We start from the raw sequence: 22,722 nt of genomic DNA, 5'->3' as shown, positions 1-22,722 counted from the left end.
TACAGTCTAGTATTCCTTATCTAATATTTTAGATTTGTAGCTTTATTACTTCATAATAATTGAACATTTTCATCATCCATGAGTGTGAGCATTTAAACAATCATGTAATTCTCAGTGCGAGCAGTATCACCCTTAAGGGGGTGAAGGTTATTTTGGGGGATGAAAACAACTGTACTCTTCCATGTGTAAAACACAGATATACATATAGGACATAAAAGGATATACAGTATATGGTGGTATTAAAACTTCATTTGCAGGGGCTATTAGGAAAAAAAAGTCTAAAAAGTCTCCCCTGTGGTGAGAGGGTGCTAATGAAAGTTTCAAAAACTAAGCTAGATTTATTGCAATTATAGTTATCAAGGGCTTTTAAAGGGAAGAGATCCTTTAATTCCTTAACCAACTAGTTAAAAAATTCAGACTTTTGACAATTAAGATTTTTCCATGTATTTCACATACAGGTATATGTTGTTGGAGGCTATGATGGACAAAACAGACTTAGCAGCGTAGAATGTTATGATTCCTTTTCAAATCGATGGACTGAAGTTGCTCCCCTTAAGGAAGCAGTGAGTTCTCCTGCCGTGACTAGCTGTGTAGGCAAATTGTTTGTGATTGGTGGAGGACCTGATGATAATACTTGTTCTGATAAGGTAAGCCATGTTCTCTTACAGAAATTACCAGTTATGTATACGGGAGGAAAAATACAGAAAGCTTATCAAATAAATAGCGAGGTCCCTTAGTGTGAGGAGCCTTTTAAAAATTGTCTAGTACTTTATACTTTGGGGGGAAAACACTAAGTTTCAAGTTACTGAAGTGAAGTCCTAATATATCTAACAGTTTTTTGTAAAAAGCATTATTTAATCTTTTTGAAACAAAACTACTCTCAGCATTGGGATATTCTACTAAATAGTTTAAAATCTTTTCCTGTTACAGTCTGTAGAATCAAAAAATTACTCACAAAAAACAGTTGGGAATTGAATTAGCAGAGAATAAAATATAGTAACTACACTGCTTCCACTGGGTCATCTTCTGCATACTTTATAAGTATTTTTTAGAGCAAAAAAGAGGAAGAGAAACATCTGTAATGTCAATAGAGGACAGCTCAGAGTTGCTGCAGTTCATTGAATCCCTGGGACAAAAGAATATTTGCCTTCCTGACACCTTAGAAAATACTGTTATTCTGGAAACTACTGTCTGATGCCAAACTGTTTAGCAGTTGTTAACTAAATTTTGTCAATCTGTTATTTATTGATTTTATTTATTTGAGAGAGGACACGGGGAGGAGCATGGGGAGAAGGACAAGCAGACTCCGTGCTGAGCACAAAGCCCAATGCGGGACTCCATCTCACAACCCTGAGATCATGACCTGAGCTGAAACTATGAGTCAGACACCTAACTGACTGAGCCACCCAGACACCCAGTCAGTTATCTTTTTAATTAAATTTAATATAATGTGGCCAAATGTTACTATTTTAGAATTCAGAATTTGTGATCATTCAGAGTATACTGAAGTTTCCTGTGTTCTTTTGCAGAAAGGACTTCCTAAAAGCATAAAGAAATTTTATTCAGATTGAGACATAGTTATCCTGTATGACACAATGTTTTAAAAATCTGGACTGTTGGGGCACCTGGATAGCTCAGTTAAGTGTCCAGCTCTTGATTTCAGCTCAGGTCATGATCTCAGGGTGTGAAATCAAGCTCCACATTGGGCTCCATGTTCAGCAGGGAGTCTGCTTGAGATTCTCTCTCTCCCTCTCCCTCTGTTTTTCCCTCTTGCACCCCAATTCACGTGCATTCTCTCCTCTTTTCTCTCTCTAAAATCTTAAAAAAAAAAAAAATGTAGACTGTTTAGTAGAAATAAGTAAAGAAAACCTATCATGATAGTGTAGTATCTGTTCTTCCTGGAAACAACTTGTGTTTATTATTCTATTCTGCTTGATAGTAATAAATTTGCATTTCTTTTGAGAATTTTATAATTCAGGCATTTCTCTATCAAGCTAACCTCTCTTAATTCTGTGAATTAATGTGAATTACTGTAATTAATGGGATTTCATTTTTAATTGTGTTTCTATATATTGATAGACTTTTATTAAGTAAATATGCATTTTGGTTTAGAAATTTCAATAAAATATTTCTATATATTACTAGGTTCAATCTTATGATCCAGAAACCAATTCTTGGCTACTTCGTGCAGCTATCCCAATTGCCAAGAGGTGTATAACAGCTGTATCCTTAAACAACTTGATATATGTTGCTGGTGGGCTGACCAAGGCAATATACTGCTATGATCCAGTTGAAGATTACTGGATGCATGTACAGAATACATTCAGCCGACAGGTAATGACCTAAAATAGTCCAAAAGAGAAATCAATTTAGGAGGGACCAAATACATGACCATTATAAATATACTGTAATTTCACTGTTAATATCATTCATGCATGCTGGAATTATTTCATAATTTTTAAAACCACATAAAGCATGTGGTATTCCTGTTTTAAACTTGTTTCAGGGAATTGTTTTATTGAAATACCTTATTTTCTACCATCCCATGGTGAAGCAACCGTTGCACTTGGGCTGGTAGTTTTTTTTTTTTCCTTGACCTCTTTCAGAATTTACTCCAGTCCTTATCCCTATATCTTATGTATTTTGAAAGAGAAGAAGTGCTCCCAAACTGGTTTCTTTCCTTCTGTGGTTTTATTATGAAAGAAATGGGTGAGGGCACCTGGGGGCTCAGTTATTAAGTGTCACCTTCAGATCAGGTCATGATCCCAGGATCCTGGGATCGAGCGCTGCATTGGGCTTCCTGCTCAGCGGGAAGCCTGCTTCTCCTTCTCCTGCTCCCCCTGCTTGTGTTCCCTCTCCCACTGTGCCTCTCTCTATCAAATAAGTAAAATCTTAAAATAGAAAGAAAGAAATGGCTGGACTTAGGTCTCATCCATGTACACTGCCTATACCCCTACTCCATCTCCACCCCCTGCCTCCCAAAAAGCCTCTGCTCAGCCTTTGGTTTATGGTCCTACTCTCCTTCTAACCACCAAAATGCTTGATGGCTCTAATGCTGGAAATCTGGATCTACCAATCTACTAGTCTAGAGTTACTCTCTCAGAGGTAATTACTAATAATCTCCTCAGTCTCATCCATATTCTCTTATTTTTCTGCCCAGCCCTTAAATATGGGTATTCCTAGAGTCTCTTTTCCCTACCTGCTTCCTAGTTTATACTCCATTTTTGAGTGGTCACATTTATTGCCCAGTACTAATTTCAAATTTTGATCTTCATTAAAGCCTTTTTCTCGTGCTCCAGACTCAAATTTCCAACTGCTTATTTGATATTTTCTATGATGTCCCAGGAGTTCAAACTTAGAACAGAATTCACCTTCTTGGGGCGCCTGGGTGGCTCAGTGGGTTAAGCCACTGCCTTCGGCTCAGGTCATGATCTCAGGGTCCTGGGATCAAGTCCCGCATCAGGCTCTCTGCTCAGCAGGGAGCCTGCTTCCTCCTCTCTCTCTCTGCCTGCCTCTCTGCCTACTTGTGATCTCTCTCTGTCAAATAAATAAATAAAATATTAAAAAAAAAAAAAAAAGAATTCACCTTCTTCCCCAAGCCTACTTTTTCTGTTTCCAAACAACCTAGTGAATGGAAAACCTAGTGAATGGAAAGGGGTAATTCTACTCGTCTTTGAAGAACCACTTCATAGTTACAACAAACTGCAGTTTCCTGTTTAGGATTGATCTTCCTTACTCACACAACACTTCTGGCACCAGATATGTGGATTTATTCCCACACCAACCAATTCTCCATCTCCTGCTGAATGTCTTACAGTTCAGTTCAGTTCCAACACTATCTGTCTGGAGTTAGGGCCAGATTCCACAGGTTGAGGGCACCGTTCAAGACTGCCACTGCTTCCGGGCACCTGGGTGGCTCAGAGGATTAAACCTCTGCCTTTGGCTCAGGTCATGGTCCAGGGTCCTGGGATCAAGCCCCGCATCGGACTCTCTGCTCAGTAGGGAGCCTGCTTCTCCTTCTCTCTGCCTGCTACTCTGCCTATTTGTGATCTCTCTCTCTGTCAAATAAATAAATAAAATATTTAAAAAAAAAAGAAAAGGAAGACTGCCACTGCTTCCAAAGCCAACCGCTAGTTCCAGCTTGTCCCCCAGTGCTTTTGACTGACTGGCTCTAAATTAACATTCCCACAACCGCCTCCCTGGGTTCAGTAATTTGCTAGAACAGCTCACAGAAATTAGGGAAATACTTGTGTTTATCAGTTTATTATATAATAAAGGATATCATAAAGGATACAGATGAAGTGGCACATAGGGTGAGGTCCAAAAGAGTCCCAAGCACAGGAGCTTCTGTCCTGGAGCTGATGTGCACCACCCTCTCAGCACATGGATATGTTCACTAACCCAGAAGCTGTTTGTATCCTGTATTTGGGGAATTTTTATGGAGGCTTCATCATGTAGTTATTAATGTAATTTCCAGCCCCTTTCCGTTCTCCAGAGAATGGGGAATGGGGATGAAAGTTTTAAGATAATGATTATGGCTTGATCTTTTTGGTGACTAGCCCTCCCATCCAGAAGCCCACCAACAATCGCCTCATTAGAACAAAAGACTTATCACTTGGGAAATTCTAAGGGATTTAGGAGCTCTGTATCAGGAACTAGGGGCAAGACCAATATATATTTTTCTATTATTTCATACCTAGACTTAATTTCTTAGAGTTTCCTCACTTTCTCCTAAATTGAATCCGGTATATCAGTTCTGTGTCCTCTAGAGTGTTTCCTCTTCTTCCACTCCTGTAGTTCCTGCTTTTGTTCAAGTTCTTACCAGTTCTTCCCTAAACAAAAATAATAATATTCTAATTAGTGTTCTTTAATGTCTTCTGTCTCCCATTTTGCCACTGATTATTTTCCCATAATTCTTATTATGTCTCTCCTTTGATTGGAAACATACTGAATAAAATCCAAGTTTCCCCACTTCATTCTAGGCCTTCTATCGTCTGACCTCTGCTTGTCTGTTCAGATTCACTTTCTGCAACTTCATCCCAATTATGTTAAGTGTCTGTTAAATTGCATTTGCTATATAGATCCTACGTGTTCTTGCCTTGGTTCATGATGCCGTCTCAGACTCTAATGTCTTTTCTATCTTCTCTACTTGTAATTCTACTCCTCTTCGAAGGACCACTTCATAGTTACAACAAACTGCAGTTTCCCTGTTCAGGATTGATCTCCTTCTTTTCTGATCTGTCACTGCACTTGCATTTATATTATGGCAGTCATAAACTGTTATGGGTATAAATGTTTATTTCCATACCAGAATTCCATCTTATTGAGAATACTGTTTTTTCTAACTCATTTTCTATGTATCTTGCATTAATTGGTGCTCAGTAAATATTTATTGAATAAGTAAACAAATGAGATAGTGCAGTAACAAGGGACCTAATTTTAAGAGTCTTATATGCAAATGTGTAAAGAGATATAGACTGTAAAGAAAATGAAATAGGGTTTGAATGTAACACCATTTTTCTAAAGTTTTTGACATTGAGGTATAATCTCTAATTAGTAATGTATTCAAAGTAACATTGCCTCAGCTGATAAAAGGGACATAATAAGACCTTCATGGTACAGAGGGGATATAATAGACCTTCAGCTTCATGGTACAGAGGGAATATAATCTTCTATCCCTCATATATCACAGTTAAGTAAAAATGAATCACATTTCTGTAGCTGAGTGGCCTGTCTTAGAAAGGACAGTCTGTAGAGCTGAGGTGTGCCCTACCATATAGAAACCCATATTATAGTCACATTCACCTGTGTGACAAGTGTTTACACTTATAAATTTTTTTTAAGTAAACTATACCCCCAACATGGGGCTTGAACTCCCAGTCTTTTTTTTTTTTTTTTTTTAAAGATTTTATTTATTTATTTGTCAGAGAGAGAGACAGCAAGCACAGGCAGACAGAGTGGCAGGCAGAGTCAGAGGGAGAAGCAGGCTCCCTGCGGAGCAAGGAGCCGGATGTGGGACTCGATCCCAGGACTCTGGGATCATGACCCGAGCCGAAGGCAGCCGCTTAACCAACTGAGCCACCCAGGCGTCCCTGAACTCCCAGTCTTGAGATCAAGAGTCATGCTTTGCTAACTGAGCCAGCCGGATGCCCCAATTTCTGAATTCTTTAATGAAAGCTAACCTTTATTGGCTTATAGTGGGTATTTTTTTAAAAGGTTTTATTTATTTATTTGACAGAGAGAGAGACAGCGAGAGAAGGAACACAAGCAGGGGGAGTGGGCAAGGGAGAAGCAGACTTCCCACTGAGCAAGGAGCCTGATGTGGAGCTCCATCCCAGGACCCTGGGATCATTACCTGAGCCGAAGGCAAACACTTAACAACTGAACCCCCCAGGTGCCCCTTATAGTGGATATTTTAAAGTACAATGCATTTTCGCCAAGAAGTACTATTCATTCAGAACTTGGCTATACTATAGAAAATGATAACAATTTAGGAAGATAGTTTCTAGCATCTATCATAATGCAGGGCATATAATGAATATATTTCTAACTACGTGGTTGAGATAAAGCTATGAAAAAGCAACAGGACAAATAACAGTGACTTTGAAAATTTCAAAGAAAAATCACTTAGCTCAGAGGTATATTAAATCTATGATGACAAAATCATTGAAATCCAAATCAAATACTCTACGTCAAATTTCTTGAAGCAAAAAAACACTGAGATTTCTGGGATTATCTTTTCTCCTCAGTCCATTCTTACTACCAATACCCTTACGTATATCTGTGTAGGGGCGCCTGGGTGCCTTAGTCAGTTGAGCGTCTGCCTTCGGCTTAGATCATGGTCTGAGGGTCCTGGGATCCAAGGCCCACATCGAGCCGTGAATCAGGCTCCCTGCTCAGCAGTAAGCCTGCTGCTCTTTCTTCCTCTGCTGCTTCCCCTGCTTATACTCTCTCTCTCACTCTGTCAAATAGGTAATAAAATCTTTAAAAAGATCTTAAAATTCTTAAATAAGAATCTAGAAGAATATCTTTGTAAGCATTATTTATAGGTAATTTTTGAGCCATCTTTAAGTGTTTGCCTACCATTTAATGCTATATGTGAAAAAGGGAAAATCAACTGTAATTTCCTATTACACAATTTTTTGAGTCAAACTTTTTTCTTTTTTCTTTTTTTTTTAAAAGATTTATTTATTTATTTGGCAGACAGAGATCACAAGTTGGCAGAGAGCCAGGCAAAGAGAGAGAGGAGGAAGCAGGCTGTCTGCCGAGTAGACCAATGTGGGGCTCAATCCCAGCACCCTGAGATCATGACCTGAGAGGAAGGCAGAGGCTTTAACCCACTGAGCCACCCAGGTGCCCCAAGTCAAACTTTTTTCAAATGCTTAGAATACTAAGTGGCAAAAAAAAGCTGGGGGGAAAAAAAAAAAACTGTTGCAGATATAAAGTTTGTTCAATCCCTCTTCAGTAGCCCAGGTATTTAAACTGTCATTAAAGTTTAGAATAATAAATGAAAAAGTCTGACTTTGTTTATTGTTGGAATTTTAACATTTAAACATTAAGCATTATAAAAAATAATAATTAAGGGAAGGGCTTCTCTTTTTTTTTAATACTAGGATCATGTCTCGTTCCAGTCTTGAAAAATAACATTAAAACTTCATGTGGTGGGGCACCTGGCTGGCTCGGTCAAGAGAGTATTCAACTCCTGATCTCAGGGTTGTGAATTCGACCCCCATGTTGGGTTTAGAGATTACTTAGAAAAAAAAAATCTTTAAAAAAAATTTCATGGAAAAGGGTGCCTGGGTGGCTCAGTGGGTTAAGCCTCTGCCTTCGGCTCAGGTCATGATCTCAGGGTCCTGGGATCGAGTCCTGCATCAGACTCTCTGCCAAGCAGAGAGCCTGATGGGGGACTCGACCCTAGGACCCTGAGATAATGACCTGAGCCAAAGCAAGAGTTTTAAACCACGAAGCACCCCACGTGCCCCAATTTTTCCATTTGGAAAAAAAAAAAAAAAGACTTTATTTGACACAGAGAGAGAGAGCACATAAGCAGGGGGAGCAGCAGAGAGAGAGGGAGAAGCAGGCTCTCTGCTGAACAGGAAGCCCGACATGGGGTTTGATTGCAGAACCCTGGAAGTTGAAGGCAGACGCTTACTGACTGAGCCACCCAGGCGTGCCCCAATAAATTATTTTTCTTACTAGCTGTCACAACTTTTGAGATTCTAATAGAGTGAAATAAGCTACTATATCTAATACAAGTAATTTCCTGATATGAAGGAATAACTGATTTCAAGGTTGCTTGCTTCATTTATTTCTGAGCATTATTACCTGAAATGACATTGTAATAAGATCCTATAATCATATAGTTTAAGAATCATCATTAAAGTGACTGTAAGGTTCAACCTGTAGCCTAGGTTCTCTCTGAAAACTGAGGATGATAAAGTTTTTTATTGTATTCAGAACTTTTAGAGTTTATAGAAAGAGCTCACTGTGCTTCAGATGAAAAATGTAGTTTGGCACATAATTGGTGTAATTCACGGGTGTTATTCCAGATAAAAGTTTGTCATTCATTAATGATAATGAGGCAAGTTATTCTGGGTATGTGTAAACTCTCATATAGGTACTTTCAAGTACTCATGAATTCTTTTAGACCTGAAGATATTACCTTCTGTTACATAAGTCTACCAAGATTTAATTTCTTCTTTAAGAGCAAAACTTAGGGACTCCTGGGTGGCTCAGTCAGTTAAGCATCTGCCTTCAGCTCCAGTCCTGATCTCAGGGTTCTGGGATCAAGCCCCATGTCGGGTTCCCCGCTCACCTGAGAGTCTGCTTCTCCCTCTCCCTCCACTCCCTCCCCACCTGTTCGTGCTCACACTTTCAAATAAAGAAATAAAATCTTAAAAAAAAAAAAAAAAAGAGCAAAACTTATATACACAGCAAATCTAGTTAAGTAAAAATTATTATTGTACTGATTGGTAGAACCCATCTCATTGCTAGTTATATAGGAACAGGATGATAATAATTTGCAATAACTTTCTGAATTAAAGTAATTGAATAATTAAACTAATGTAAATAGAATGTTTGACCTGCAGCATAACCAGATCCAGGAAATAGGGAGACAGTTTTAGTGTAATTTCTTTCTTGGAAGAATCACTCTCGTCCTTGCAAGAATATTTGTTTCTTATAATAATTATGTTATTGACAGAGAAGAGTAAAATTCAGCTAAGAATCCCATTTTGTGCAAAGTTAAAATATTATTTGGGGAGTTTATATAACCCAGCCAAGGCTCCTATAACAGTGCTTTGTTAATTTGTTTTTGAGTCTTTCTTTCATTCATTCATTCAGCTTGTGGGTAATCCCACATAATGAATAATGTTCCTACTCCTTGGTCATGTAATAGCCACTTGCTGTAATAAAGGACCTCCCTGTAATAGGAGAAGCAAGCCATACTCTTCGAAAATATTTTTGTTCAACTACTGTTAAGTTAAAACCCTTCTTTCAGCCCACTACCCCCACTTCACCTCCTGCGTCTTGGCCCCAATCATAACATATATTTTATTTTAACATTTAATTCATGCAAAATTATCTAGCACTCACACATAGAGCAGGAGTTCAACAAAAGGGAGTTTATTTCATGACTTTTGTCTGCTAAAGCATGTCTTATTTTACTTTTCAGCTTGCTACCAAATCCCTTGCCTTCCAGAGTTAATTTTTTTTTTTTTAATGTATTTGGTTCAACAGGAAAACTGTGGTATGTCTGTGTGTAATGGTAAAATATATATCCTGGGTGGAAGACGGGAAAATGGAGAAGCCACAGACACTATTCTCTGTTATGATCCTGCAACAAGTATCATCACAGGGGTGGCTGCAATGCCCCGGCCAGTGTCCTATCATGGCTGTGTGACTATACATAGATACAATGAAAAATGCTTTAAGCTCTAAAGCCAGGATACCTCACCCAAGAAGCCACACTGATCCAAGATGAGAGGTTTTAAGAACTCCAGAGTGGGAACTTGACATATCTCCTTTTGTGCCATGTACACAAAAAAGTAAAGATAATAATTGTGGTGCCTTTTCCCCTGAAATATTGATCTTTTAAACTGTAATAAAGTCTTTCCTGTAATTGGAAAAAAAATTTTTGTTGTTGAAGATAATAGTGGTTATTGCTTGGGTTTTGAGAGTGTACCTTTGTAAGTATTTGTAAGAAATTCATGTGGAATAGGAAATAATGCCTGCCTGTATAACCTTTAGGAATTTCTGAATGGTTTCTCCATTTATATACATTTATCTGTAAGCCTGTATATTCCTTATTTTGTCATATATGTATAGAAAATTGCATGACTTAGGCTTCATTTAGGTTAAATCACATAATGCTTAGAATGCTTACAAAGGGGAGAAATCAGTTTAAAAAATCTTTTTCACTAAAAATACATCCAAACTGATAAATTTTATTGAAGGGTTTTTTTAATAACTGATAAAAATGTAATGACAACAATTTGAATATGATAAAATACTGAATTATCATGACTTCCTAGAATTGCTGTCTTATATCAAACATATTTTTGGAAGAACATTGGATAGGAGATAAAAAAGCAGGTGCCCCTAAAATGGGGAGTAAAATTGTAGGTTAATTCCTAAGAAAAATTATGTAAGACCTTGAAGGGAAGAACAACCCATTGTGGCTCTCAAAATACCTCTGTATCATCTCTAAATCCTCTAGGGAACACCTTTTTAGAACCTGGCAAGAGAGTTGAAATCCATTTTGGAAAACAGGGAAAAATTTTCTCCCTAGCCCAGTAGGGTTTGACTTCATTAGGATGGTGCTTTGGGAGAGGACCTCTTCCCTGGTTATCTTCCTTTCCAGTGAACAGGTAAAAATCTTGGAGTCTCCACTCTTGAGTTACCTTTAAAGGATAAAGGTGGGACCACCTGTCAGTGGGTCCATTTTTCTTTTAAAATTAGCTATCCAAAAAAACCTAACAGTGGTATTTGCAGTCTTTGAAGATATATCTTTCAGTTGGTACCCATTGTGGAAAATACTGGTCAACATTCTCAAATTGCCTTCGTCTAGATTTTTCAACTCTAGTTGATAAGCTTACTAGTTTTCAGTGAGGAATGTAAAATGTTTTCTAAGGCAAATGGAATGACAGGAACTGTAGAATAAGTGATTACTGTTATTCCTGGGTGAACAGATAAAATTTACAACATTTTAGGGATATTCCAGGGATGTTCCGGGTAGCCTGCTGGATTTCGACTGCCCAGGCACTATTGTTGTCTCAGATCATAATTACATACTCTTTGTCACAGGAGAGATGATGCAGATGTGTGATTATAGTACCACCAGATATCTGTTAAAACTCAGTTAGTAATGAAAAACCTAACATAGATAAATTATTTTGTTTTCTCATCTTAGGATGATTCAGAGATTTCTAATAAACTGTATGGCATCATCATCAATTTAGCTGGAATCTGAATTCTGAGGAAAACTCTAAAGATCTTATAAATAATTAGGGAATTAAATTTTTCAAATCATAATTTGAAATGACATGTACCTTTTCCTGATAATTATCAGAGCAATTCAGGAAACAGTTTTCTATTGTTTTCATTGAAAAGACAATTGTAAATACAATTGGGATACTTGTTTTAATTCTGAAGTAAACATCTACTTCTGCATTATACCTTTTGTAGATAATGGAACCTATTTAGTTCAGAGATTCTTTGCAGCAGATGGGATAATGTATGAGAAGTGTTTTGTAAATGCTGAGGATTAGACAAATGATACTTGTTATTTCATGTGTATTCGTAAGATCATGCCCATACATAAATAGACACTGCACACACACACAAAACTCTCAAGATCACTTGTATTTTAGCACTTTTGTCTATTGTAAAAATATTAACTAGTTACTTGTATTTCTTTATACATTTATTTTTACTATCCGTGTATTGTACTAAATTTGAAATGAAATCCTATAAAACAATTTGTTTAAACATAGACCTCATGCCAATATTGTTTCATTTTTTTCTACATAATTTAAAACTATGTAAATTAAGTAGGCCACCAAGAACTTCACTTGAATTCTATGAAATTAACAGTTTTTGAAATCACTCAGCTGATATTTTAATATACTCTAGTTATCTTCCTTTATTGATTGTTGATAAATAACAGTGTTAGCACTGATCAAAGAATTTTAGGATATAATTAGTATATCAAAAGGGATTCATCAGCCAAATTGTGTCAGATTATATTCATACTGTCATCACATAGTTGACAGATTTTCTTTTGATAGGAGATGCTCATATAAGCCTTTGGATTAGTATGTATGTATACATGTATAGATAGATAGCAGAGTCATGTACATGCATATATACAAACACCAAGAATTTGATCAGTTTGTGATGATCAGAAAACACATAAAGTAAAAATTAGTTGACTTAATTAATTTCAATCCCAGAAATTTTTATTTGGGCATTTCTATAATATGTTTTTACATTTGAAAGTACACGATAAGGGCCACTTGGCTGGCTCAGTCAGTAGAGTATGCAACTCTTGATCTTGGGATCATGAGTTTGAGCCCCACATTGGGTATAATGATTACTTAGAAAAAATTTTGAAGTACATGGTGAGTATTAGTATAATGACTTATATACAGTCAGAATCTATGTAATACATAAGGTTTCACGAGATTAGAAAACAAATTGGAGGTAGAGACGAGTTTGCTAAACCCAGCTGTGATACCTCAGTGGGAAAAGGAATTCAAGCATATGTTTTGTAGATTAACAAGAAAGTATAGTTGTTTTTTGTTCATGAACGTGTGTTTTCCTGTCTATGAGTGAGCTATAAAGTGGTCTGATTTTTGAAGCAGTAGACCTTCGTTTTCAAATTTAATCTCCCCACTGACTACTACTGCACAGGTATGAAATAGTAGCTTATTGAGTCTTAAGTAACCTTCTGTTTTCCTAAATGACTGAAATATAGATATTTTCCTCCATTTAAACCAGGTGTTAAGAAAAAAGTGATGTAAATACTCAGGGAGGGTATTGTCATTTTGGCCTATTGGGGTGTTTAAAGTGCCATAACTATATAACCTTCAGTTCATGATCCTAGAGTAAATTTAATTTGGTAAAGGGGCTTCACACAGGCAGTGGTTGAACATTCATTCTTTTATATTTAGAAAGATGAAAATGTTTTGTGGACTGATACATTTTCTCTTAGTGAATACGAATTGTTTATGTTTCTCTACTGTCATATACCCTTTTGAAACTCAGGAAAGACAAAGGCTCAGTTATACTACTTTTGTCAATATGCAAACCAGGTGTGTGTTGTTCGTTTTGTTTTGTTTTCCTGTTGTCTGGATATGGCAATAGATTAAAAAAAAAAAAAAAAAAAAGAATTGCTGTGAGAACCCATACATGAAAAGAGAGGGTTTGAATTGTTGTGTGTGCCTTTTGTGTCTTGAGATTTATGTGTGGAAAAGACCTCTCCAGATTTTATTTTCAAAGAGAAGAGATAGCTATTTATGTGGTGCCAAGTAATAAGATAAATGTCTCTTATTAAAGGTTTCCTATGGAAGCCTTTGTTTTACTAAACTCAAGACACAAGTTAACCTCAACATAATTTTGGCCTTATTAGAATTTCTTGTGCATTATATCAAAAGCCAGGTTTACATCACCTCACCCCATTATTATTTTTAGTTAATAAATTCACCATGTCAAGTAACCAGAATGGGGGCGATTTGGTTGGCTTTTAAGTAGGTTTGATTAGGTAGCTCTACTCATTGTCACATTTAATGCTAGACATCAGAAACCACTTGAGCCAGAGTGTGAATTGATAATTCCAGAGACATTTTCAACAGACTTCACATTTTTTAATGTTTTTTATGAATGTGTTATGTTTGTGTGATTGCCTTAGATATTAAATTTACTTAGTGCTGAAGATGATCATCATAATTTTTTTAAAAAAACAGCAGTAGTCATAACTTATTTTATATATTGTTCCAAAGAGAAAAAATTTGTTTTGATGTTTTCAGAATAACTGCATCGGAATTTGTTTATGTGCCTTAAGTTCTCTAGTTCTATTTTAGCGTTCTTTTTTTTTTTATTCTGAATAAAGCTTACCTTAGATGTGTTTCATATTTGTTTCCTACAAAGTAAACTCCCCTTCTTAAAAGTTTTAATGAACACCATGTGATTGCTTGGCAGAACGAGAATGTTAAGAAATGTTGTTGAGTGCTTGGAGTTTTATTATATTTGAGGGTTTTGTTTTGGTTGCCAAGGTGCTTTTTAAGATATTTAGACAAACATCTAACATTGATTAAACCTTTGAAAACATCATTTGCAGTATCTGCATCTAATGTCAGAAAAGTAAATGTACTTACTTTTGTTCCATCCTTATGCACTATTTTTTTTCTTACTCTTGCTTTCCTCATCATCCTCCCCCCAACCCCGAGTTTCTTTATTTAAATTCTTGAGAATTTCTGGAGCTAAGACAACAATTACAGAGTTGAAAAAAAGCACAATATGCTTTACAACTTGTACAGACCTATGGTAGCCAAATGTCATTTGCTTTCAGTGAGAGGCTCCAAGAATCTTCACAGTGAAAAAAAAAAATGCTTTGTACTTTGTTCTCAATTTGGTTGTAGCATATTAATACTTACATGTCTTGTTTAAATATACTTTGTGCATAGTTTAATTTTTTAAGTCATATCTAATAAAATGTCCTTTAACCATTATTATTTGACTATACAGTTGTATTAAATTTTGTTTACCAAAACCTTCTTGTTTTGTTTTACTTTAAATACATCCAAAAGGTTATGCAAAAAAAGGGATGGAGGGAGATTCATATTAGTATATGTGAATATTTACTGGTATGTCGATAAATTAACTAGAAGAATAAATAAAGCATTAGTGTATATGAAGAAATGAAATGTTGGCTGAAGAACAGTTAAAAAGGAAATGCCACTGCTTATTTATATATAATTATATGTAATCATGTATAAAAGTGCATGTAATCAATGTTTTAGTCTGAACCACATGGAAGTGTTACCTATCCACAAAAAAATTTTAGGGATGCCTGGGTGGCACCGTCAATTAAGCATCTGCCTCTGGCTCAAGCCCTGAGTTGGGCTTCCTGCTCAGTGGGGAGTCAACTTCTCCCTCTGCCCATCACCCCACTTGTGTTCTCTCAAGTTAAAAAAAAAAGAGAGAGAAAATGTTAAAAAAAATTTTTTGTAATTATCAGAAAGTTACCCATAACATGTACTCTAGTGTTCTTTGATTTGACTCTCAAAAGTATCCCTGTAGTAATATTAAGAGTAAAGAAATTTCCTTTCAGGGCGCCTGGGTGGCTCAGTGGTTAAAAGCCTCTGTCTTCAGCTCAGGTCATGATCCCAGCGTCCTGGGATCGAGTCCCATGTCGGGCTCTCTGCTCTGTAGGGAGCCTGCTTCCTCTTCTCTCTCTGCCTGCCTCTCTGCCTACTTGTGATCTCTGTCTGTCAAATAAATAAATAAAAAATGTTTAAAAAAAAAAAAAGAAATTTCCTTTCAAATGTCAAAGAAAGGACATATTATTTACAATATAGGTAATGTCTGATTCTACATTTAAAAAAGTAAAATTTTGGAAAGGTGTAAGTATGTTACAGGGCATATGTAATGCTTAGCTTTTTAGACTTAGTTTTTAAATTGTGCCATCGAAATAAGATGGCAAGTTAGAGTGCTTCTTAAACAGTCCATGTTAATTTTTCCTTTGACTCAATTCCTTTGTAGTCACCCCTGGAAAGTATATGGCTTCATCAGACCTGATTCCAACCAGTGCTCTACCATAAAGCCATTTAACCTCTGAACCATACTTTCCTTATACTAGGAAAGGCCATAGGCTTGTAAGGAGATGAGCTAATGGGATAGGTGTTAAAGGGTGAGTAGTTCTGGCACAAGAGAACATAAATGTCAGTTCCTTGTCCATGTAGCTATTCAGGACAAAAATGCAATATGTAGAAGCAGGGAAGGAATTGAAAAAAATAAAAATATTTGGACAGTGGGTAAGGAATAGAACCCTCTTGTACTTTCAATTTGATCTTTAAAAAATCACCTGCACTCTTGAGGTGCCTGGCGTGTGTACAGAAGAGTAAAGAAAATTTCTTTACTCCATATTACTACAGGAATACCTTTGAGAGTCAAATCAAAGAACACTAGAGTACACACTAGAGTGGCTAGAGCATGTGACTCTTGATCTCAGAGTTGTGAGTTCGAGCCCCACATTGAACATAGAGAGCTTACTTTATTTTTTCTTTTTTTAAGATTTTATTTGAGACAGCATGAGCTAGGGGGGCAGGGGTGGGGGCAGAGGGAGAGGGAGAAACAGACTCCCTCTGAGCAGGGAGCCCAGTGGGGCCTCAATCCCAGGATCTGGGATATGACCTGAGCTGAAGGCAGATGCTGAACTGACTGAGCCACCTAGGTGCCCCACGTAGAGTTTGCTTTAAGGAAAAAAATCACCTGCACTCTTAATGGAATGAGGAAAATAATAGGCTATACCTGCCTTCTGCTTTTCTGATACTAACTTTTAATGGAGATTTAGAAAATCAAAAGGCATGATTTTCCTCCTAATTTTGTTGAGGCCTTTATTTTTTGCTTCATGTTTTTTTATGATGTTTTGACATCTTAGAGGACTTTGCTGGGAGAAACTGCCCTTCCTAAAACTAGCTAATTCCTGGAAACAGTAACCAACTTGTCAGCAAGCCTACCTTTCATATATAAACCAAACAACCTCGTCTATTCCCTTAACCACCACCACCCCAACTCACACACCAGGTCAATATTTCCCCTGCTCTGAGTCACTCCAGGGTCAAGTACCAAACAACTAAGAACAGCTCCTCTGTCCTGAAGCCTGCCGGAATTATTAAAACTAGCCATTCTTAAACTGTATGTATACCCTGCCCTGCGGTGACTTTTTCATGGAAATGCCAATGAAATCTCCAACCTTAGCTCTCCCCTCATTTCTTTCTGCCTCCTGACACGGGTGCTTTCTCCGTAGCTCTGCATGACATGCTGTGCCTCTTGTTTCTAGAGAAACTATGACTAACATTAAACTTTTATCTCAGTAGTATTTATCTCTTTGTATTGTCACTCAGTCACCTTTATAAATTAAGACTCACAAAGCACAGAGGGACTTCATGTATTAGTGAGTAAAAGCACCGATTTTGTTTTTTATGGTAATACAAGATCTTGTTCAGAATAGTAGACCTTAAAACGGGATTTTTGAGTCACAGTTTGATAAACGTAATAATCAGTACATGTGTACTGTAACCAAAGAGCTCAAGAGGAATCAGTCCAAAGAGTTTAGGCTTTGAGTGCTGATACCCTTTTATTAAGAGACAGTGTGATAAAGGGAGGCATCTTGTCCAAATGGGAGAAGAAAAGACTTTAAAAGTTCACATTTAGGGGTGTCTGGGTGGTACAGTAGGTTAAGCCTTGACTTGGTTTTGGCTCAGGTCATGATCTGCTGGGTCACAGAATCAACCCCTGACTCAGAGTTGGGCTCTGCTGTCAGCAGGGAGTCTGAAGATTCTCTCCCTCTGCCCCTCCTCCCACTCTCTCTCTCAGGAAGGGAAGAAAGGAGGGGGAGGGGAGAGGGAGGGAGGAAGGGAGGGAAGGAAGAAAAGGGGAAGGAAGGAAGAAAGGTGTGTTCGTTGGTCAAATGTATTTGTTCACACACACACTCCATCCTACTGGGATTTGGTGGATGATACCAAAGATGGTAGGGCTTTACAGGAATTCAGGGTCCCCTGTGAACAAAAGAGGTAAAACCAAAGAGAAAGCAAAAGCAACCCTTCAAAAAGCTTTCTTGTATGGTATGGCAGCCATGGAAATGGGACTGGCCAGCCTCCAACTACAAGGAGCATAACTGACCAAATAAGGCCCCAGCCGGTGGCTTTGAAATCTGTCTTGAATTTGCACTGAGGCCACACCTCACACCAGCTGCTCCCAGCCAATGTCTTATGGTAGGGCTACTTAAGGCACGTGTGTTCCTGAAAGACAGGTTTCTCCTTTTCTTTTCTTTTTTCTTTTCTTTTCTTTTCTCTCTCTCTCTCTCTCTCTTTTTTTTTTCCTTTCTTTTTTAAGATGGATAGGGGGGTGATAGGCAGAGAGAGAGAGAGAGTCTTAGGCAGGCTCCCTGCCCAGCATGGAGCCTAATACAAGGCTTGATCTCAGAGCCCTGAGATCATGACCTGAGCTGAAATCAAGAGTTGGAGGCTTAACCTACTGAACCACCTAGGGAGTCCCAAGACAGAGCTCTCCTGATGGTGGATTTTGGCTCCATGACTCCCATTCTACTTTGTCCAACCTTTATTAAACTACATGCTAATGCAGGATGTTGCTATCCAACCTTATTTCCCTCTTCCCTTCACTTGATTTTAGCATCTAATGGCTCTCTCCCCACGTTTTCCATCACAGGGCATTTCCCTGCATGTTTTCATTAAAATCTTTGCATATTTGATGTCATTTTCTCAGAGGGCATAGGTCTGGCATATGTAGAAAAAAGTCCCTTGGGAATCATTGTCCTAATGATAAAGTTAACACTATGGAGCCATCCACTAATCCTGGTTTTCTGAAAAGTCCTAGATATTAAACTTAGACTAGGCTCAGCAACAACATAATGTGAAAATAGGTGAAGTTGACTGTTGGAGTGCCTGGGTGGCTCAGTTGATTAAGCATCTACCTTTGGCTCAGGTCATGATCCCATGGTCCTGGGGTCAAGTCCCACAGCAGGCTTCCCTCTCCTTCTGCCCCTCCCCCATCTTGTTTTCTCTCTCTCTCTCTCTCTCTCTCTCTCTCTCTCAAAGAAGTAAGTAAAAGATATTTTAGGGTGCCTGGCTCAGTGGGTTAAGCTGCTGCCTTCGGCTCAGGTCATGATCTCAGGGTCCTGGGATCGAGTCCTGCATTGGGCTCTCTGCTCAACAGGGAGCCTGCTTCCCTCTCTCTCTCTGCCTGCCTCTCTGTCTACTTGTGATCTCCCTCTGTGAAATAAATAAATAAAATCTTTAAAAAGAAACAAAACTATATTTTTAAAAATAACAAAGTCGGGCGCCTGGGTGGCTCAGTGGGTTAAGCCGCTGCCTTCAGCTCAGGTCATGATCTCAGGGTCCTGGGATCGAGTCCCGCATTGGGCTCTCTGCTTAGGAGGGAGCCTGCTTCCCTTCCTCTCTCTCTGCCTGCCTCTCTGCCTACTTGTGATCTCTCTCTATCAAATAAATAAAATCTTTAAAAAAAAAAAAAAACAAAGTCAACTGTTTACAAATGCCGGCTTTAACATTTACTTATACATCTTTGGGTGAGATATTTAACCTTTTCTGAGTTTCAGTTTTCCCCCTTCCCACTTAGGCTTGGTTTGAGCATTAAATTAGAACGTAAAAGCAACATAGTACATGGCAATGGTGCTTAATCAGGAATGGTAGTAATTAATAGCTTAGAGATTTAATTCATTTATTTATTCATTTATTTGGCAAACATTGGAGTCCTCAATGTGGATCAGGCAGAACGCTTCCTACTGGCATTGCATTAATGAATGTAATAGTCCCTGTTCTTAAGCTTTATAGACTGATAGGAGAAGTGGACATGTGAACAGATAAATTCTATATAATGTGATAGAGAAAGTTACAGGCATTCCAGTTACCAAAAAAGTGTGTGAATAAGAATAAAGAATCTTCAGTTTCCAGAGTAAAGAGATGTTTTATTATTTTTTTAATATTTTATTTATTTATTTGACAGAGAGAGAGAGATCACAAGTAGGCAGAGAGGCAGGAAGGGAAGCAGGCTCCCTGCTGAGCAGAGAGCCCAATGCGGGGCTCAATCCCAGGACCCTGAGATCATGACCTGAGCTGCAGGCAGAGGCTTTAACCCACTGAGCCACCCAGGTGCCCCATAGAGCAAAGAGATTTTATGGTTCCTTCTTTCCAGTAGTGCCAGTCACTGGGTAAGGTGCCATGGGATTAATACATCAAATGAGATAGGTCCTGTCCTCTAGAAGTTTTCTGTCAAGTGAGGAACTGCAAAGCAGTCAGGGAGGGGTTTCTTGCTGAGACAGGGAAACATTGCATTAATATCCTAGGTTTTTTTTGGTTGTGGGTTTCTGTAGTATTTTTTGTTTTTTGTTTTTTGGTTTTTGTTTTTTGGTTTTTAAGTAGGCTCCACACCCAATATGCGGCTTGACTCATAACCCTGAGATCAAGAGTTGCATGATCTCCTGAATGAGTCAGCCAGGTACCCCCTCATGCTCTAGTTTGTTGCATTTTCCACTTCTCAACTTGTAGCTTCCATATACCTACCAATCACCATGTTGTTTATAGCAAAACTGACGTCTTAGTTACAGTCTTGGTCTTAATTTCTGCCATTATCCCGGGTCATTTCAGCCTATAGAACCTCTTTGTTCTAGCCTTACAGTATTTTGACCTCCAGTCAAGAGACCGTCACCCTCACTTACTCTAGTAACCCACAAGGCCTTGCCTTAGATCATTCCATCACCCCAGAATAGCTCTTCCAATGAAACCTTTACCTCTAAAGCCTGTCTTTTGCCAGAGCCTTCCCTTCCTTCCTCTCTCATTCTATGACTTTCCTTGTGATCTTGTTCAGATCTCTAATCTGCCAACATGTCTTCATGCAGGCCCCTAGACTGCCCACTATCCCTTCCTAGCCTGCATTCCATAGTTATAATGTTGTTCCAACCAGGGTCACCAGCACTCAAAATCTGCTCACTCTTTTGATCTTCCATCCCACTTTCTCTTCTCTGTCCACATGAGAATCAATCCAATTACTGGCCTTCTCTACTCCTACTCCCAAGCTGTTGAGTACTGATAGAGAAAATAAATTAGCTGCAAACTGGGCAAGATACTCGGCAAACCTTAAATGCACCTACCCTCTTTCCTTTTCCCTTTATGACAGCTCATTCCCTGCTCTCCTAGAGTACTCTATTATCTTCTCTTCTGTTCTCAGAAGTTGATCCTGCCTTTTTCCTCCGAAGACTTAAACATCTAAGTAGAATCTCTCTCAGCATCTTGCCCTCCTGTCCACTCTTCTTCATGATTTAGGGTTCCATCCTCCCTCTAAACTCTGAATCCCAATTGTGCAGCATTTTAGGAACATCCCTCTACCTCCATCTCTGATTGTCAATCTCCTTCTCCATGAGTACTTTCTCACAGCATTTAAACATACTCCAGCCCCTCTCATCTTTAAAACCCTTTCTGCAGCTTTAAGTTCCCTTCAAACTCCACCTTATTTTTAGAAAGTCTCTCCTGGGGCACCTGGGTGGCTCTGTTGATTAAACCTCTGACTCCTCATTTCTGCTCAGGTCTGATCTCATGGCTCATGAGACTGAGCCCCACAGCGGACTCCAAGGTCAGCATGGAGTCAGCTCAAAGATTGTCTCCCCCTGCCCCTCCCCCCACTTGTGCACAAGCACTCTCTCTCTCTCTCTTGCTAAAATAAATAAATAAATCTTAAAAAAAAAAAAACCAAAAACCTCTCCTTGGGTAATGGTATTAAGGAGGGCACTTGTTACGATGAGCACTGGATGTTATATGTTAGTGATGAATCACTAAATTCTTCTCCTGAAAACATTATTACACTATATGTTAACTAACTAGAATTTAAATAACATTCTGAAAATAAAACAACTATGCTTAATAAAAATAAAAATAATTTAAAAATAAATTAAAAATCTCTCCTTTCAGGGTGCCTGACTGGCTTGGTTGGTGGAGCATGGGACTCTTGATCTCAGGGTGTGAGTTCAAGCCCCAACTTAGGCACAGAGATTACAAAAAAAAAGAGAGAGAGAGAGAGAGAGAGAGAAATTTTAAACTTCTTCTTTGCCTCACTTCTTACTACACTGCAATCTGGCTCACATACACCATTACATAAATCACACTTGCAAAAAAAAAAAAAAAAGAAGAAGAAGAAATCACACTTGCCTAGAGTGCCGATTACATCTTTGTCATTAAATCCCAAACCCTTATTTTATTTAACTCCCTAAAAATTTGATGCCCTTGATTACATTTTTTTCTATCTTGGCTGTAGCCAAATTTTCCCTTTTCTCTTTCATGTTCTCTTCCTCCACCTCTGCCCTAAATCCCCAGTCAGCAGGCTTTCTTCCTAACTTGCAGATAATTAACCTGCGGAATTTTATCCACTTATATGGCTCCGGTTATATCTACATTTAATGACTTCTAAATATAACTATTCAATCCATATACTTGTATCTAAATGTATTTTTTTAATTTAATTTTTTAAAGATTTTTATTTATTTATGTGACAGAGAGAGATCACAAGTAGGCGGAGAGACAGGCAGAGAGAGAGAGGAAGCAGGCTCCCCGCTGAGCAGAGAGCCAGATGTGGGACTCAATCCCAGGACCCTGAGATCATGACCAGAGCCAAAGGCAGAGACTTAACCCACTGAGCCACCCAGGCATACCATAAATTTAATATATTTTTAAGTAAGCTCTGTGCCTACCACGGGGCGTGAACTTACCACTTCAAGATCAAGAGTTGTATGCTCCACCAACTACATTTACAAGGAACTCCTGCTTGTATCCAAATATCTTTTAGAAATTTCTGCCTGAGGGGCGCCTAGGTGGCTCAGTGGGTTAAAGCCTCTGCCTTCGGCTCAGGTCATGATCCCAGTGTCCTGAGATCGAGTCCCACATCGGGCTCTCTGCTCAGCAGGGAGCCTGCTTC

At 38.3% G+C, this 22,722-nt stretch overlaps 1 protein-coding gene across 4 annotated transcripts in view; it reads left to right on the top strand.

Annotated features, from left to right (window-relative positions):
- Nucleotides 1-14,729, top strand: part of KLHL24 (kelch like family member 24) — a 48,414-nt gene extending 33,685 nt beyond the window's left edge. For all 4 annotated transcript variants that reach the window (XM_059391450.1, XM_059391448.1, XM_059391447.1 and 1 more), the window contains 3 exons: nucleotides 459-647; nucleotides 2,146-2,334; nucleotides 9,739-14,729. In XM_059391450.1, coding sequence (XP_059247433.1) covers nucleotides 459-647; nucleotides 2,146-2,334; nucleotides 9,739-9,939 — 579 coding nt within the window. In that variant the 3' untranslated portion in view covers nucleotides 9,940-14,729. The remainder of the gene's footprint in view (nucleotides 1-458; nucleotides 648-2,145; nucleotides 2,335-9,738) is intronic.
- Nucleotides 14,730-22,722: the final 7,993 nt, after the last annotated feature.

This window comes from Mustela nigripes, chromosome 2 (assembly GCF_022355385.1).
Source record: "Mustela nigripes isolate SB6536 chromosome 2, MUSNIG.SB6536, whole genome shotgun sequence".
Classification (NCBI taxonomy): Eukaryota; Metazoa; Chordata; class Mammalia; order Carnivora; family Mustelidae; genus Mustela; species Mustela nigripes.
This window is presented reverse-complemented; position numbering and strand designations above follow the sequence as displayed.